This window comes from Aotus nancymaae, unplaced genomic scaffold (assembly GCF_030222135.1).
Source record: "Aotus nancymaae isolate 86718 unplaced genomic scaffold, 86718_ANA_hifiasm-v0.15.2.pri h1tg000029l, whole genome shotgun sequence".
NCBI classification, from domain to species: Eukaryota; Metazoa; Chordata; class Mammalia; order Primates; family Aotidae; genus Aotus; species Aotus nancymaae.
In genome coordinates this window covers 62,986,522-63,004,284 of record NW_026988442.1, presented here as the reverse complement: position 1 = coordinate 63,004,284, position 17,763 = coordinate 62,986,522, and the positions used below count along the sequence as shown (strand labels likewise).

The window sequence follows — 17,763 nt, the reverse complement described above, 5'->3', positions numbered from 1 at the left end:
AGGGTGGCAACCTGTGACGTGAACAGGAAGCCCATAGGGAGCCAGAGGGATGATCGTGAGTGTGATGGAGGAAAAAAATAATCATTGCCACAGGAGGCCAAATGATAGTTGCCTAAGCACAGTGTGCATAAATAAAAAAAGACAAGTGATTTTTAAATGTTTTGTACTACCCTTCCCAAACTGTTTATCATTGAATCCACCTAAAAACAGACAACAATGAGAGACAGTTGCCAAACTCAGGACTCTATATTTGGTACTTATTCGCCAGGAAATGCCTGGCCCTTGGACAGAGCACTGTTCTCATTCTGTCTTCTGTTCTCATTCCCCTTTGGTGTGGTAGTGTTTTCACGCAAAATGTAAACTGTGATTACAGTTCAATCAGTAATAAAACCACGACGAGAGAGCGAGAGCGAGAGAGAGCGCGTGAGAGAGCATGCAGGGTGGGCGCAGGTGTTAAGAAACAGGGTATCCGGGCTGAGCTCCCTCCGGCAGGGCCTGGGACATGTCTGCAACATAGTGAGTGCTGCATCCCTGCCCCTGGGCTGGAAGGCGGCACAGCCTCAGACACGTCCTATGTGCACATTATTCATAATCACAGATCCATTTGGTTTCCTGCAGAAAGTAATTTACCTCATCAGAAGACACAATTGACTTCAAGTCCTTCTTATTTCAACACAGAATTGGACCCAGTAATAAGACCTTAAATAAACAGAGAACCTTTATTGCAAGAAACTTAGTGTTTCCATAGCTTTATACTCTGTTTCTTCCTTTTAGATGTGGGCATGTGTGAGTTGCATCCCTTGGAATTCTGTGTTAAAGTAGGTCATTTTAGACAAATGGAGAAGTTTGCATGCAGAATTTAGCTCTCTCCTCTTCCTTTATGGGAAAATACGTTGCAAGAAACTCATCATAGCTCCTATAGTAAATACATGGAGACTTGAACCGAAGGAAATATTTGATCTTCTGATCTTAACAAAGATCACCAGATTTGGCTCAGGCTCTTGTCTCAGTAATCTAATTCCTAAAGGTTCATTTGTAGAAAATAATCCAAAATGAAGAAGAAAAATGCCCCCAAGAAGTTAAATACAGTGAAAGTTTTAACAACAACAATAAGAGGAAGCACTACAAGCCTAATGGAGAAATGGCTTTTACGATACGAAATACGCATCAATAAATTCACACCAGTCATGTTTACTGAGCACTTAATATGTGCCAGAAAATGTTCTAAGAGCATGATGAGGTTCATCTCATTTAATCTCGACAGCAATGATGAGGTAACCACTGTTTTTGTTCTCATGTTACCAATAAGAAAACTGAGGCACAGAAAGGTGAGCTAGCTTGCCCAGGGCCACCCAGGAAGAAAGTCCAGGAAATGCTTCATCGGTAAGCTCAGTCCTGTAAAGCAAACAAGCGTATGGACTTGCACCTGAAGCCTGTGAGGAAACATGAAAAATGCCAGTCCATTAGGGTGAGATATTGTGGCTAACTTTTCATTTAAGCTTATTGGTATTACATTGTAACATTTATGTAATAAAGAGAAAAGGAATCTATTCTGATACAACATGGTCCAGCGGGAATTTTTTAGAGGAAACCTTTGGATTTTTGTGGGTGAGGCAATGTATTGTTCCCTTGTGAGTACAGCAGATCAGCAGAGTTTCTTACTAGTTTACAATTTGCTGTCTGGGTTCTCAGGCTCTGCATTTCACGGTGCTCCAGTAACAACACTGGGTCCAGGGGTGGGCATGGTAGGGGGGCATCACAGGAAAGGGGGTGCGCCAGCAGCGTCCGTGGCGGGCTTGGGAAGTGTCCATGCGGGAGTCTGGGGAAATGATCTGGTGCCTGGTGTGCTGTCAGTTCTGTGAATTTCTACACTGAAGCGGCCTTTAAAAATCTTCTCTTCCAGTCTCGAGAATTGCAGACGCTTCACAACCTTCGGAAACTCTTTGTCCAAGATCTGACCACCCGAGTTAAAAAAGTGAGTTCTCTTTTGTCTGAATGGGACTGAGAAGAAAATCAAAGATGGCCGGAAAGAATTATTTTCAGCAGAAATATCACTTGCTTAAGTCAGGGCTGGTTATGCTTAAAAATTAATTACTTCAGAACCAGAGAATGTTATTAAAAGAATGTGCTGGAGGCAAAACATACTTGGGAACATTTTCCCGTCTGATTTTTCCTTCTTAGTAAAAGGAAGTCAGAATGCTTTCCCTGGCCTTCATTTCAAATGAACACATATTTTATTTTTTCTGGCCCCCAGTGTGTGAGGGCAACTGCTCTTGATGCAGAAACATTTAGAGCAGTCTTTTCAGAAAGCATTGCCCGGAAGCCTGGAGAAGTTGGACCGAGAGATCCTCTTACTTGTTTGTTAAGAGGCCATTGGGGGCTAGGTCAGAGTTTATGAAGCACTTCAACATCCAGTATTTTATTTACTTTTCCTAGCAATTATGTAAGTGGTGCTTAGTGTTCCTGTTTTTGCAGATGTGGAGATAGGCTCAGATGTTGAATAACTTACCCAATATTGCACTGGTGGGAAGAGCCAGAGATGGGTCTGGAAACCAGGATCTCTGGATCTGAGCTTTTTCGGTCCTCATGCTACACCAGCAATCTGGAGACACTCTATAACGGTGACTCCCCCAGGCAGCTTGCAGAGGTTTAAGGAAGGAGTTAGGAGGTGAAGGCAGCAAGAGGACTACTCTTTCAAAGTGTTTAAAAGTGATGGATGCAACACACTGGGCCATGTGTAGTGTAGAGGGACAGTAGGATTGAAGGAAGGTCTGTTTAAGAAAGGTGTGGTGCACATGTGTGCAAATGTGTCTGCTTGTTTGTGTGTGCACATGTGTGTGAATGTATCAGTGTGAACGAGCCAAGGGAAAGAAGTCAAATGTCTTAGGAAGATGGAGTCGGGTCTAAGAGGGAGAGGGTTAGTAGTGTAGATGTTTGGATTAGGTAGGCTTGGTAAGGAGAAGGGACACAAATTCCTAGAGGGGAGGAGGGGAGAAGTCAAGTTGGAAGGATAGGTGGGGAAATACATGAGGGTGGAAAGAAGTCACATTTGATGACTTGGGTCTTCTTGGTTTATATGGAAGCTCAGTCCTTGGTGGGAAAGTAAGGAAGAGAATGGGAAGCCCAAGAAGACTAGAACATAGTTCAGGCAGCGGAGGAGGGGACGTGCTATGGAAGAGTAGAAGGGTTGCTGAGCAGTGGTGTTGGTGCTGAGTCAGAAGCATGGGTTTGGCGTGGCCCCTGACAGCATGGTTCAAGCGAGTTTAGAATTCTGGAAATGAAAATAAAGAAGGCAGAGAATGCTGGGCAATTTCAAGGCCTGCATGGCAACTGCTAGGCAAGTACATGGTGAGCACAATGCAAAATACAGTTGACCATGGGGGCCTGGACCAGACGGGAGAGTGAAGCCAGAGCAAAAGTGATGGACAGGGAGACTAGATGGGGAGGGCACCTGGCCAGAGGTTATGACGTGGACTGAAAAGGTTCCGTCTGAGGAAGGAGGTGGAAGCCATGACCATACTTAGGAGGCTCTGGTCTCAGGGAGGGTTAGGAGCTTGAGATCAGACTTCCAGATTTCGTGATAAAAAATCTCTCTAGGAAAGCCCTGCTTTTAGACCAGTAGTTTTCTGCGGGTGGTTCTCTGGCCATCAGCCTCAGCATCACCTAGGAAACTGTTTACATATGCAAATTCTCGTACTCTACCCTAGATCCACTGAATCAGAAACTAGGGCTGGGGCGTGGCAATCTAAGTCTCAATAAACCCTCCCCTGGGGAGCCTGGTGCTAAGGCTTCAGTTTGGGGAACTCAGTTTTAGACTGCAGAGCTGCAGGTTTGAGATGCTCGTGTAACAATTACCTTTCAGAAAAAGGATGATGATCTCTTTTGTAATCAGAGCAAACCTGCTTTGCCACCTTGGAACACCGGGATGTATTTGCACCTGTACTTTCCAATTTATCTGTGCCACTTGGCTTGCCAGGAGTGCAGTGTTTTGCCAATTTCAAGATCTGATAAATTTCAAGAATTTACCGAGCACAAGGATGCTGTGATTAATTTGAGGCTGACTCACTAATGAATTTTATAGATTTGGAAGCTGAAGGGACAAGCAGAGGCCATTAAGACTGCTCAGTGGGATCCCAGACACTTGCTTACAAGCTTGGTGACTTGTTAGCCCATCATGATGGCTGAAGTCAAATTTAGGTCTTGGGTTTATGTTTTCTCGGTGGTTGTTTCTTAATGAGTTTTGGAATGCTTTCTTTTGAAAAGAAGTCTCTATTTACTACATGCAAGGGAGAGGTATATTTTACTGAAGATAAATCATCTGTAACTTTCTTTTCGAGACAGAGTTTTGCTCTTGTTGCCCAACCTGGAGTACAGTGGTGCGACCTCGCCTCACTGCAACCTCCACCTCCTGGGTTCAAGCGATTCTCCTGCCTCAGCCTCCCAAGTAGCTGGGGGATTACAGGCATGCGCCACGACACCCGGCTAATTTTGTATGTTTTTTTTTTTTTCCTAATAGAGATGGGGTTTCTCCATGTTAGTCAGGCTGGTCTCGAACTCCTTACCTCAGGTCATCTGCCCGCCTCGGCCTCCCAAAGTGCTGGGATTACAGGCGTGAGCCACTTCACCTGGCCTCATCTGTAACTTTCAAAAGCAGATTTGAAGTTTTTTTTTCTAGTTGTCAAAAAATAGCTCCTCCTTAAATCATTTTTTGTATTAATAAGGGAAATTAATTGGGGGGTTTGTTGAATCTAAACTTTTAGAACTTCTCTATTTTTGCTTTCAGAATACCCTTTGGTGGGAATGGGGATTTTTTTTTTCATCCACATTATCCTGGGGTGGAGGGTGGGCGGGAGACAGCCTGTCCTTCTGACCTCTTGGTGTTGATGCAGAGTGTGGAGTTGGACAGCGATGATGGAGGGGGCAGTGCCGCCCAGAAGCAGAAAATTTCCTTTTTGGAGAATAACCTGGAGCAGCTCACCAAGGTTCACAAACAGGTAGGAGAGTTCCGCCTGCTCCCCTCTGCTTACCCCCTCTCTCCTGGAAACAAGCCCCACCAGGTTTGGCCACGGGGTGCAGAGATGGTGCTGAGATTGAAGGTGAAAGAACTGTACGCCATCAGAGGACATAAGGGCTGCAAAGGTTCCCTACAAATCCTTTAGTTCTCAGTGACTTCTCTTATATATAAAGGACTTTCTTTTATCAAAGCCAAATATAAAGTATTGGGTTTGAGCTCTCTGGGGTTGGAGAGGGAAGTGTTCAGAGGCCTGTCCTTTCATCCTGCCTCCACCCCTGACTTTGGACACCAACTAGCCTCTGTATCTTGCTCTGAGGTACCTCTGTGGACCTGAAGCAGAATGCAAAGTGGACACCACTGAGCTGGTTCAAGTCCTTTATTTTTATAGAAGGGGAAGCAGACTGGTGCCTTGCTTCATCGCACGGTGGTAGGACTGGGACTGGAACCAGCACCCTTTCTGCGCAGCTGCCCATTCCTAGTGCTCTCAGACGCTCTCTCGGATGCCTGCGATGCACTGGCATTTGTCTAGAGTGACAGAGAGTGATAACTGTGTCTAAACCCATCAGTGATTTTGGCAGGTCATTTGTCTCGGATACTTTCCGTTTAAATGTTGGTGTGTGCATGGCTGTTTTCCCTCTTTAGGACTTGGGATGTGACGGAAACGGCCCAAGGTTTTGAACCACATGACTGAGGAGATGTCATTTCTCTTTGACTTGTTAAGTCTTCATCAATATTACTGATGATGGCGTTTTGTTTTACCCAGAGGGAGGATAATAGCATCAAGATGGTTGAAGCCATTCAAACAAATTGTTGATGAGAAATACAAAAGCAGAAACTACCAGAGAGCTTGAAATAGGGCTCTGAGATGCATGGTTTTTTTTTTTTTTTTTTTTTTTTTTGAGACAGTCTTGCTCTGTCACCCAGGCTGGAGTGCAATGGTGTGATCTACACTTACCACATTCTCTGCCTCCTGGGTTCAGGTGATTCTTCTGCCTCAGCCTTCTGAGTAGCTGAGATTACAGGCATGTGACACTACTCCCAGCTAATTTTTCGTATTTTTAGTAGAGACTAGGTTTCCCCATGTTGATCAGGCTGGTCTCCACCTCCTGACCTCGTGATTCGCCCGCCTCTGCCTCCCAAAGTGCTGGGAGTACAGGCCTGAGCCATCGTGCCTGGCCAAGATGCATTATTTTATTCATGGATTGAATGAACTTAAGAATCTACTCTCTGCCAGGCACTGGAGCTGGTGCTGGGAGAACAAAGCAGGAGACCCAGCAGAAGCTCACTTTGCTGTAGCACTTTCTGATTCTCAAAACTTTCTCCATCCACTTGGATCCCCTATTATATAGTACACTTGTGTTATAGATGAGAAACTTGAGGTTTGTGGTCAAATGACTTACACCAAGTCAGATGGCCAGGACATAAAGAGCTGGCCCTTGAGCCCACTCCTACCTAGGGCTGGCCTGTGTCTTCAGTCAGCAAAAAGGCGTCGTCTCCTCCTCTTACCCCTTGGCCTCTGGATATGTTGCGAAGCTGGGTCCAAACCCCACGCCACTGTAAGCAGCAGGTCCTGCATGGAAGGAAGCCCTCTGAGAGCTCAGGAACATGCTTGTTTTTCACTGAGTCCTTTTGAACCAGCTTTAAGGGTCTCAGCTTTCTCATGCTAATTTACTGTTCTCATACATGGTCAATTTTCTCACACAATTCCCCTTTCCCCTCCATACACCCAAACAAAAGAGGAGGAAAATCTTGCCTCAGATCGAAGGTTTCCTGTGGTGGGAAATAGCTTTTAATTGTATCCCCACCACCCCCATTCCTTGCGCCCGTGAATCACGTGTTCAGCAACCCAGAGTCCCACAGTCTGAGTTTTCCTTTCCTTTCTATGGTTGTATGGAGTGTCAAAGACGACCTAGCGGGGGCCGCCTGTTCAGCCGCAGGGGCTGCTTCTGGCTGCTCCGGTTTGCACAGCGCAGCCTGCCTGGTAACTCTCTGCCTTTCCCCTCCTGCTGCCCCAGCTGGTCCGGGACAACGCAGACCTGCGCTGTGAACTGCCCAAGCTGGAGAAGCGGCTGCGCGCCACGGCCGAGCGTGTCAAGGCGCTGGAGAGCGCGCTGAAGGAGGCCAAGGAGAACGCCATGCGGGACCGCAAGCGCTACCAGCAGGAGGTGGATCGCATCAAGGAGGCTGTGCGGGCCAAGAACATGGCCAGGAGGGCCCATTCAGCCCAGATCGGTAAGTGCGTGCGCCGTGGCACCTGGGGTTTGAGAAGCTACGCGGCCTCCCAGCTAAGATTTGCTAAAAGATGAAGAGAACGCAGCCCTGCAGGACGCAGCCCTCACCACACCCTGTTCCCCTCCCCAGCCCCCTCCCCACCCCCAGGGGAATGGGATTGTCAGACACCCCCATTATTCTACTCTGAGATATTCCAGCATACATTGTGGTCTCAAAACTTCTGAGCTGGGCAGAGAGAAGGCAGCCAAGGCTATAGGCCTAGGTCTTGGGCTATGAATATGTACATTTACATTCTTAGATAAAATACTGGAATAGGAGGATATTTCTCTGCAAGGTGTGAAGGGCCCTTGTGTTCTGCACCTGGTGGGACCATGAAGGAGCCTGTATGTAGCCAGAGCCCCAGGAAAAGCCTCCAAGTGCAGATCTGGAAATACCCCAGGAAGAGCCAGGCTGGCATCGGTGACGGGGCGTGGCTACAGGCTGGCACAGAACTTGGGGAGGTCTAGAGTCTCAGGTCCTTCAAGACCTGTATGGATTTGGGCATTTTGCCCATGTAGGAAATGAGGTGTAGCCAGAGTCGTAGTTCCCAGGATAGAGCCATGGGGATAAAAACAATTTTGGGATATTCTCTAAACAGCCTCTTTTTCTTCTTTAATTGAAACATCTCCAATAACGTGTAATTTATTTCCCATCAAGTATTGCTGTGCAGATATATTGTAAACCAGCAGCTTCATGTCTCTAGTTTTAAATCATACCTTAGATTAGTGGTTCATCGCATTTGTAGGATTTCATACCCTTTGTGAATCTATTAAAAGCTATGGACCCTCTCCCCAGAAAATAGCATCACAGGCAGAATTCTGCATCCAATTTCAAGGGCGACACAGATGCCCTTGACAGTCATGGGAACCGATGATCTGTTTCAGATAAAACTGAAAATCTTTTTTCTTAACTTTTCTTGGCCCAAATTAGAAATGAGCTAATTGATGTATAATTTTTCTGTCCCTTAAATATTTGGATGCCTTGGATTTGCTAACTATACTGCTAGTTTTCCCATCTTCAGAAAGATCTGGTGGTTGATAAGAATTGTACTGTTGATAAGACTTGTGAATTTTATTTGTCGCAGGTGACCTGTAGGTATCTGGGCTGCTGTAAGCCTTTCTAAATGTCTGTTCTCTCTTCTTTCCACTGGTTGGATACAGCCAAGCCCATCCGGCCCGGACACTACCCAGCCTCATCTCCAACGGCTGTCCATGCCATTCGAGGGGGAGGAGGCAGCTCTTCAAACTCCACACACTACCAGAAATAAATACAAAGTGAGTCCCATGTCAAGGGTGGTTTCTCTATATAGAGGCAGAGCCTTCTTGCATTTCCAAAGCCCCTGCCTGACAGTGGACCTTCAGTAGAGAGCACTTCAGCTCTACTCCAGCACAGGCCCTGAGGGTTCCAGGTAAACAGAGACCTGGACTTACCCTCACTCAGTTGAGAGCCCTGGGGTCTGCTAGCTGAGGCTGCCTGGGGCCCATGGGACCTGGACCCAGGCCTGGCCCAGTCCCCTCCAGCGGTAGGTGTGGTGAGTGATTCAGCTGAGCTTTGTTTTGCCGGTGGAACTCCCCTCTATAGTTGGCATCCCAAAGGGCATTACCTGTTGGTCAACTGCTTTAACCCAGAGCGGACAGAAGTTGCGGGTCGCTTTAAGTCTCAGCAACAGAATATAAAGAAAGAGCCAGATAATAGAAAGTGATGTTTTTATGTTTACTATCTGAACTCAATAAGTGGGGGTTTAAGGAATGTATCTAGGTGGGTCCGGAGCGCTTTTTTCTTTGAGATGGTGGTCTGCCAGCTTCTCTGCCCACAACCCACATGCCTGACATATGCTCTCCCAGCAAAAAGAAAAGGAACAAGTGATATGCTTTACAAAAGAGAAGAAAGAGAGAGTGAAAACCGTCCTTTATGATGGAAATGGAGAAAAGAGGCTACTAGTTGGGCAGGCAGACAGATGACTAGGTGACCAGAAAACTTTGTTTAGAAAAACTCTGACTTTGAACATGCAGAGGGGAAGAGGTGTCTCTGGACATTGTCCTTGGACTGTAAGCCCTTGCTAGGGCAGCTGGCTCCCAAGGCAGGCAAGCATGCCCGGTGTGAAGCCTGGACTTTTCCTTATCCATTCCTTTTTGCCTCAAGGCAAGAAGGCCAGCAGGAGAGGCTGGAGCTGTCACTCCGGGTCTGGGCAGGGCTCAGGCTTAGGCTAAAACATCCAAATGCTTTGGTGACTGTTGCCACACAACTTTCACCTGTGCTGCCCCAGGCAGTGCCAAGGAGCAGGGCAGGGGCTGGTCAGAGTAGTGGGAACGGGAGGGAAGGTGGAGGCAGCCCACGGGCAGGGAGTGTGCCTGCCAGCATCTGCCGTCTTCTAGACAGGAAGATGGGAAATGGTCTTGGCAGTGGGCCACCCCATTCATATCTAATCTCTGCTTCCAATCAGAAGTAGAATGAAACTGGAAGTTAGAAAGTTGCTTTTGACTACATGTTGTCAGTATCGAGGCTGATACCTGAAGGGAACTCTAAGATCCAGCTGGGCAGCTTAGAACAGAAAAGCCTGAAGCAGTGGTCCTCGAACTTTGGTGGATGTAAGCATCCTCGAGCACCCAGAGTCCCAGGCTCCTTAGAGTAGGAAGGGCCTGGCTTTGTTTGTCGTTTGAACCAGGTATTCCAGTTGATTCTGATATTCATCAAAGTTTGAAAACTCTCCATGGTTTATACAGGATGGTAGTTTACTTCTGTCTTATGTCCAGTAGCTGAGCATCTCCACAGTGATAACAGAAACCTGGCTTCTTAACTAGGTTAAGCAAGTGCCTGCCTCCTGAGCTCAAGGCCAGCCAAGGTCACCAAATGACTTCAGTTTCAGCCATCATGCCTATATTCCAAGTTTAGCAACCAGAGAAGGAGCAGAGGAGAGGCGAAAGCAGCCATCCTGAATGAATCCCTTTAAGTAGCTTTCCTGAAGCCCCATGCAATGCTGATGCCTGCCTTTCCCTGGGCAGCCCTGAGCTACATGACCACATCTAGCTGAAAAGGTAGTCTTTTAGCTGGGCACTTCACTACCCCAAAGAAGGGTAATGCTTTTTGAGCGAGGACAGGGAGAGTGGAGGTTGGGTGGGCAGCTGGCACGCTGTGCATTATAGATCACCTAATATGCCGCAGCACTGGGCTAGATATAATACAGGCCTTACCTCATCTGATGAAAGCACACAGAGAGATGTGTAGGTATGGTTCCCAACAAGACCTTACTAAATATACTGGTCCAGGGATTCTGGGCTCCAGAGATTATGCAATGGGACAGTCACCTTCTTCAAGGATTCCAACAAAGGTCTGCCAGTCCCACATTTTGTGTAGGCTCTAAACAACCAAATCCTGGCCATTCATTACCAGTGTAGCCTCTTCTCATGCTGAAGCATGAAAATCAGTAGGTCTGGTGGACTTTCAAGACCTTTGAAGTGGCAGAACCACCCTCACCCATTATGGCAGCTATTTTTTTTTAAATTTTACTTTAAGTTCTGGGATATATGTGCTGCATGTGCAGGTTTGTTACATAGATACGTGTGCCATGATGGTTTACTGCACCTTTCAACCCATCATCTTTTTGAGATGGAGTTTTGCTCTTGTCACCCAGGCTGGAGTGCAATGGCATGATCTTGGCTTACTGCAACCTCTGTCTCCTGGGTTCAAATGATTCTCCTGCCTCAGCCTCCCGAGTAGCTGGGATTACAGGCATGCACCACCACACCCAGCTAATTTTTGCATTTTTACTAGAGACGGAGTTTTACCATGTTGTCCAGGTTGGTCTTGAACTCCTGACCTCAAGTGATCCGCCCACCTCAGCTTCCCAAAGTGCTGGGATTACTGGCGTGAGCCACTGCACCTGGCCGGCAATTTGTTTCTTTACTCAAAGTGTTCCAGGTGGTTTTGATGGTTTTATCTGAATTCGAAGCCTCCTTGACACACTTTCTCCATACAGCTTCTGTAACTAGGTGCTTCTCTCATCAGCTCACAAAATAAACAGGCCGCCTCTTACAGCTCTCAGGATGGCAATGTGGCTGAGGGGACTGGCATTGGACATCAGGTGTCAGGTTTTCTGCTTTCTTCAAGTTACTTAACCTCAGAGTCTGTTTCCTCATCTATGAAATGGGGAAAATCTTTTATCATGGTCATTGGCATTGACAGAAGGCTTAAATGAGGTCATGATTCTAATCACGTAACAATTGCTCAATAAAAATGTTAGCTGTTAGTATAGATAAGCACTGTAGAACATGGTAGTTGATAAAGGTTGGTTTACAGTGTCCTTTAATTCACATAGTTGTTACCAAATGATTTTTAGTCCCTCTATAGCAATAAATCCTAGCCACTGAGTGGGGAAGGCCCATGTCTAACTGAGTATCCTGTTTGTTGCTATGAGCTGATATAAGGACTTTTAAAGACAGTATTGGCTGGGCAGAGTGGCTCACACCTGTAATCTCAGCACTTTGGGAAGCTGAGGCAGGTGGATCACTTGAGGTCAGAAGTTCAAGACCAGCCTGACCAACACAGTAAAACCCCTTCCCTACTGAAAATAGAAAAATTAGCTGGGTGTGTAGGTACACACCTATAACCCTAGCTACTTGGGAGGCTAAGGTGGAGAATCGCTTGAACCCAGGAGGTGGAGGTTGCAGTGAGCTGCGATTGTGCCACTGCACTCCAGCCTGGGTGACAGTGAGAGCCTGTTGAGCCTGTCTCAAATATATATATATATAATATATATATATAATATATATTATATATATATATTATATATATATATAATATATATTATATATATATATTATATATATATATAATATATATTATATATATATATTATATATATATAATATATATTATATATATATATTATATATATATAATATATATTATATATATATATTATATATATATATAATATATATTATATATATATATATATAAAATATATATGGAGAGAGAGAGTTTATCTACCAGCTACAACTATTTTAAAGAAATGACTGGGCATTTGTTAGTGGAGATTAAAAATAGGTAGTAATCCACAGATTCAGGAATTACAATTGAAAAGTAAAGAAATATTAAATCATTTTTTGAAAATTAATTGGAACTGCAGAACTCATTGCTTAGATGAGATCAAAGCCTTTTTGAGACAGTCTTTCCTGACCTTTGGAATTTTCATTCTGAAGTGTCTCTTCCCTAGGTGGAAATGATCTCAGTTGACTCTTCCCAGCCCTCCTGTTGGAGTCAGAGCACATATTCTTACAGCTGGATATCTTTGGAATTTCCTCCTGCTTCATTTCAGGGTTCAAGAATTATAGCCATAATGAGTATTTTGGTTTATCCTCAAGGTTTCAAAGCCACTGAAGGTGCCAATGTACAAAAATCAAAAGAACCCAGGATAATGCTGGCTTTGATCTTATCTAGTTCAAATCCACAGGGGCTGCCTCAGGAGAAGGAGATGATCTTTTTGAAACCTCAGACCTACATATGGGTCAGTGTAGTGCAACCACGTGACATTGGGCAAGTTGCTTGATTTCTTTCAGCTTCAGTTTTTCTCACCTGCCAAGTGGGATCTGGCATCGAGGGCCTGGCTCCGTACTTGGTTTCACAGTGAATGAGACAAGCAGGCTCTGTTCTTGTGCAGTGACATGCTCGTTAGGGGAAGACGGACAGAAAATAAACAAGGTAACTTCAAGTAGTCGTAAGTGCTCAGAAGAAAACAAAAACAGGCTAATGGAGTAGGAACACTGTTTTAGAAGAGGGGGTGACATTTACGTTGAGAACTTAGTGATGAAAAATGCCAGGCACACAGAAACTTGGGAGAGAGTGTTTCGATGCTCACTCAAGGGGAGGAATGAATGAGGGTTATCTGAGGAATGTTAGCAAGGCTGATAAGGTGGTAGCTCATGACCCGGGACAGCCCATCTTCATTAGAGTAGATGGGGAGGGAGTTGGACCCAAGTAAGTGAAGGTGTTGAGGCTGTGGGCAAGTTAGATTGTAACCTAGTGTGAGGGGCCAGTGGGGCTGTGGGCATGGGAGCAGTGGGACCTGGTTCATGATGAGACAAGGTCACTCTGGGCTGGACCCTGGAGAAGAAGGGGTAGGGATGGGGCAACAACAAGAAGTGGGGGTTACCTAGGGGTCACTGTAGGTGGCCACGGGGGAGGGTCCAGTACTGGACCGGGGTGGTGGCAGCAGGGGAGAAGTGTCCAAGTCAGTGCCTGCTTAGAGCTGATTCAGCTGTCAGGCTTACTGATAAGGGTTTGAGAGCAAGAGGAGGAGGAAGGAAGGGAATCAAGGTAGTTCCGAGATTTGGGTGGGCTCTAGCAGTTAGGGAAAGCTTGGTTCCTTTTTAACCATGCCAGAGAAAATCGGGGGATGAGCAGGTTTTGTGGGAAAGCTTGGTTTCCATCACGTTGCTTCTGCGCTGCCTCTCAGGCATCCAGCTGAGCCTGCTACCCAAGTGGGTGCGTGGAATAGGTGACTGGATCTCTGGGTCTGGAGCACAGGAGAGAGGCCGGGATGAGGCCATGCTGGAGAGTTGTGACCTGTAGATTGCGTTTATGGCCACGGGTCTGGAGGAGACAACCTAGAGAAAAGCGGGGCACAGCAGAGAGGAGAGCTGGGGGGCGAGTTGGAGCAGGACCAGGCCCAGGCACTGGCAAGTGGGAAGGTCAGAGAAAGGAGGTGGCACCAGCTGAGGGGCCCAAGGAGCATGTGGGGGCACAGAGGTCACGTGAAGACCGTGACCCTAGAAGGAAGGTGGTCAGCTCAGAGCCTGAGTAAGATGACGACAGAGACTGGATAGTTGAAGAAGACCAGATGGCGTGACCTTGGCATGGACTAGAGAGAGTGGCTGAGGAAGTAGAGCCGGCAGCTGAACTCACTTTGCGAGTTTTATTTGAAGGAGATGAGAGGAATGGAGCCATGTGGGGTTAAGACAGGGTTGTGTTGCTTTTCTGTTGTAAGATGGGAGATACTACAGCGTAGCTGTGTGCGATGGTGATGGTCTAGCCCAGTGGGGCAGAGGAGGAAGCACAGATGCGGGTGGGCTGTAGATGGGGTGCGCTGGGAGGCAAGATCCGGCTCACCTTAGATCAGCTCACCTTAGAGCTTTTCTCATGCTGGCAAGAAGCCAGGTGATCAGCTGAGAGGGACGGAGGGGAAGCAGCAGCTCAGGCTTGAGAACGGAGACGGTGTAAAATCGACCTCTCAGGCAGTGCTGAGTGCTTCTTTGCGGCTCCACACTTAACACAGACACTGGATTAAACATCTGCCCAGCTCCCTGGTTCTGAGGGCCCTGGAAATCCACTTCCTTTCCAGGTAGTGCTTTGGCGAGCCAGGGGACTTGTTCAAATGTCTCCACCAGATGGCGCCAGTGGGGCATTGCTGAAACCTTAGATGTTCCTCAAAGACTGAAAGCAGAATGGTCTTTTTCTTGGTTTTCTTGTATTTATACCATTTTCTCAAACTTGAGTAGTAAATACAGTACTTTTAAAGGGATAAAATTCTCACAGATCCCCAGAGTTTATTTAAATTATTTTGTTATAATACTTAAGTATTTGCACATTTTAAACAGTATACATTCCCTACTTACAGATCTTATACAACTATCAAGACAAATTCAGAAATTAAATTGAAATAAAACCACAAATAAAAAGTCCAAAGCACCAAACTTCACATAATTTAATGAAAAATGGGCTTTTTCTAAATATAAAGAGCTAGGTGCAGTGCGACTCCGGAGTTCGTTGCTTCTTGCAGAGTTTGGGATGCCTGTTCTTTGTGTGTTGTGGCATAACTCAATTCTTTCACTCCTGTACTCCCAGCACTTTGAGAGGCTGAGGTGGGAGGATGGCTTGAGCTCTGGAGTTTGAGACCAGCCTGGGCAACACAGCAAGACCTTGTCACTACTAAAAATAAAAAAAAATTAGCCAGGTGTGTTGGTGCATGCCTGTAGTTCCAGTGACTTGGGAGGCTGAGCTGGGAGGATCACTTCAGTTGGGGAGTTTGAGGCTGCAGTGAGCTGTGATGGTGCCACCACACTCTAGCCTGGGTGACAGAGTGAGATCATGCCTCAAAAATAAATAAACGAATAAAAACAAATAAATGATTAGCCTAGTGCCTGGCGCCGAACAAGCACTCAGTGCCCACCTGTGTGGTCCTCATCACCTGATCCTGTCTCCTCATTCTACATCCCAAAGAGGCAGATGAGCTGTCAAGATACCACAACTGTGAGTGGTAGATCCTGGGCTAAGAGCGATGATCTTCTCAGCAACAGTTCTCAAAGTTCTTGGCCTTAGGACCCTTTCTTCTCTTAAACAAGATCGATGGACTGGGCATGGTGGCTCACACCTGTAATCCTAGCACTTTGGGAGGTCAAGGCAGGAGGATCACTCAAAGCCAGGAGTTTGGAACCAAAGTGGTCAGCATAGTGAGACTCTGTCTCTACAAAAAAAAAAAAAAAAAAAAAATTTAAAAATTAGAAATTAGTTGTGTATGGTGGCATACACCTATAGTCCCAACTACTTGGGTGGCTGAAGTGGGAGGATTGCTTGAGCTCAGGAGTTTGAGGCTGTGGTTTGTGATGTTTGTGCCACTGCACTCCAGTCTGGGTGACAGAATGGCAATCTTTCTCAAAAAAAAAAAGAGATCAATGAGTTTTTATATATATGGGTTATACTTATTGATACGGATCATATTAGAAATTAAAGCAAAAAATTTAGAATACTGCCAGATTCATTTACAAATAGTAATAAGCTCACACATGTTACTGTAAATACTATTCATAATGAAAATAACTATTTTCAAAACAAAAAAATAGCCACATGGCATTGTTTTACATTTTTGCAAATGTCTTTGACGTCTGGCTATTTAAGAGATGGCAGCTGGACTCCCCCGGCTGCTTCTGCGTTCTGTCTGTTGCGGTGTGTTGTTGTAGTCAAAGTATATGAAGAGAATCTCCCCTTGTCACACCAGACAAGATTCTTGGCCACTGGACAGCTAAGAAAACTGGCATGGGGAAGTTGGGATCATAGTGCGCACATCACAGGCTTATCTGGGATTGAATGAGAGAATGTGAAAGTAGACAGGAAAACGTCTTAGAAGAGCACCTGGCAAAATTAGGCCCCCATGCAGGTTAGCTACTGTTAAAGTGGTCAGGGGACAGACCTGACGAGGACAGAGGAGGTGGGACTGCAGGGAGAGAGGACAGAAATAACTGTAGGTGGGTACTGCTGAGGCGGAGGGACTTTGAAACTCGCATTCTTAACCCAAAGGGAGGAATTGGGGATCACTCAGAGGCAAGAGTTCCTGATTCTGTCTACAGCACAGTAGCCTCCTCTGCTTTAATACTCCTCAGCTTCACGGTTCTCAAAGTCAGAAGTTCACAGCGACTGAAATGGTTCCTCCACAGCAATTGTGCCAAAGCTCCAATGAGATAAATCCACTTCTATTCAGCAGTGATAAGTAAAGTACAATTGGTAATTCTTATAATGTAGGGATTGAATTATAAAAAGGCAAAAGAAAAGATAAAACTATGTACTGTTTGGATTAAGCTTAAATCCACTGCAAGCAATTGCAAAAGCCAAAATTGGGGGTGAAAACGGTCTCTAAATACGTCTTGCAAAACCCTTGTATAATTAACTTCTTTCTTCAGCCTTCCCCACCCTTTCTAAAGAAAGGTGATTTTATTTCCTCCTAAACCTGGTCATACGTTGCCACTTTGAATTACCGTCTCCAGTTTGGCAGAGCTCCAGGGACAGTCCTGTAGCGGGTCAGTTGGTCCAGTCCCCTGCCTCTGAGTGAGTGAGTGACTGCTTGGAACCCTCAAAGAGAGAGTCAACAGGACTGGGTTTTAACGACTCTGCAGACTCCCCAGTACTCTGGGATTAGAGCAGTCAGAAATGCTTTATCTCAGGGCTGAACCATTTACCTTTAAAATGTATGTCTATTTTCTCCCATGAATTTATCTAAGGAGATGAAGATCCAGATAGTGGGGAGGATGGATGGGAACATCCTGCTGGAATTCATGTTTCTTGGGCCTGCTGGGAAGACTTCTCAGCAGACAGGCCTATAGAGATCCTTAACTGGGGATGAAGAGGAACGCCGCATGGTAGTAAAGAAAGGAAGCTTTCCTGGCAGAGCTCCTGTGCTTTTCCTTTCAGCAACCTGTCACAATCTCGGTTCTCCTCTCTCACGCTCCTTGAGGTGACTAAACTAAGCAGGTGGGGCCTCCTTTGTAGTCCTGTGTTTCTTCCAAACTGAGCCAAAACCTGCTGCATCTTGCCCAGCGGGGATGGGGGGCTTTGGCTGAAAGGCCTTCCAGGGGAAATTGTGTCACTTCATGGTCTGCTGGAGTTACGGAGGCCGCCCTGTTGCATTTGTGTGTCTAGTGCTTGCTGTGTCAACACGGTTTGGCTGCAAACATTGTGTCAGGCCATAATCCCACAATCCAAGGTATGTG

General features: G+C 46.0%; 1 protein-coding gene across 1 annotated transcript in view; it reads left to right on the top strand.

Annotated features, from left to right (window-relative positions):
• KIF5C (kinesin family member 5C) overlaps window positions 1-17,763 on the top strand; it is a 153,490-nt gene that overhangs the window by 129,608 nt on the left and 6,119 nt on the right. Inside the window, exons 22-25 of the mRNA XM_021668895.2 lie at window positions 1,904-1,975; window positions 4,890-4,994; window positions 7,030-7,246; window positions 8,446-8,559. Coding sequence (XP_021524570.1) covers window positions 1,904-1,975; window positions 4,890-4,994; window positions 7,030-7,246; window positions 8,446-8,552 — 501 coding nt within the window. The 3' untranslated portion in view covers window positions 8,553-8,559. The remainder of the gene's footprint in view (window positions 1-1,903; window positions 1,976-4,889; window positions 4,995-7,029; window positions 7,247-8,445; window positions 8,560-17,763) is intronic.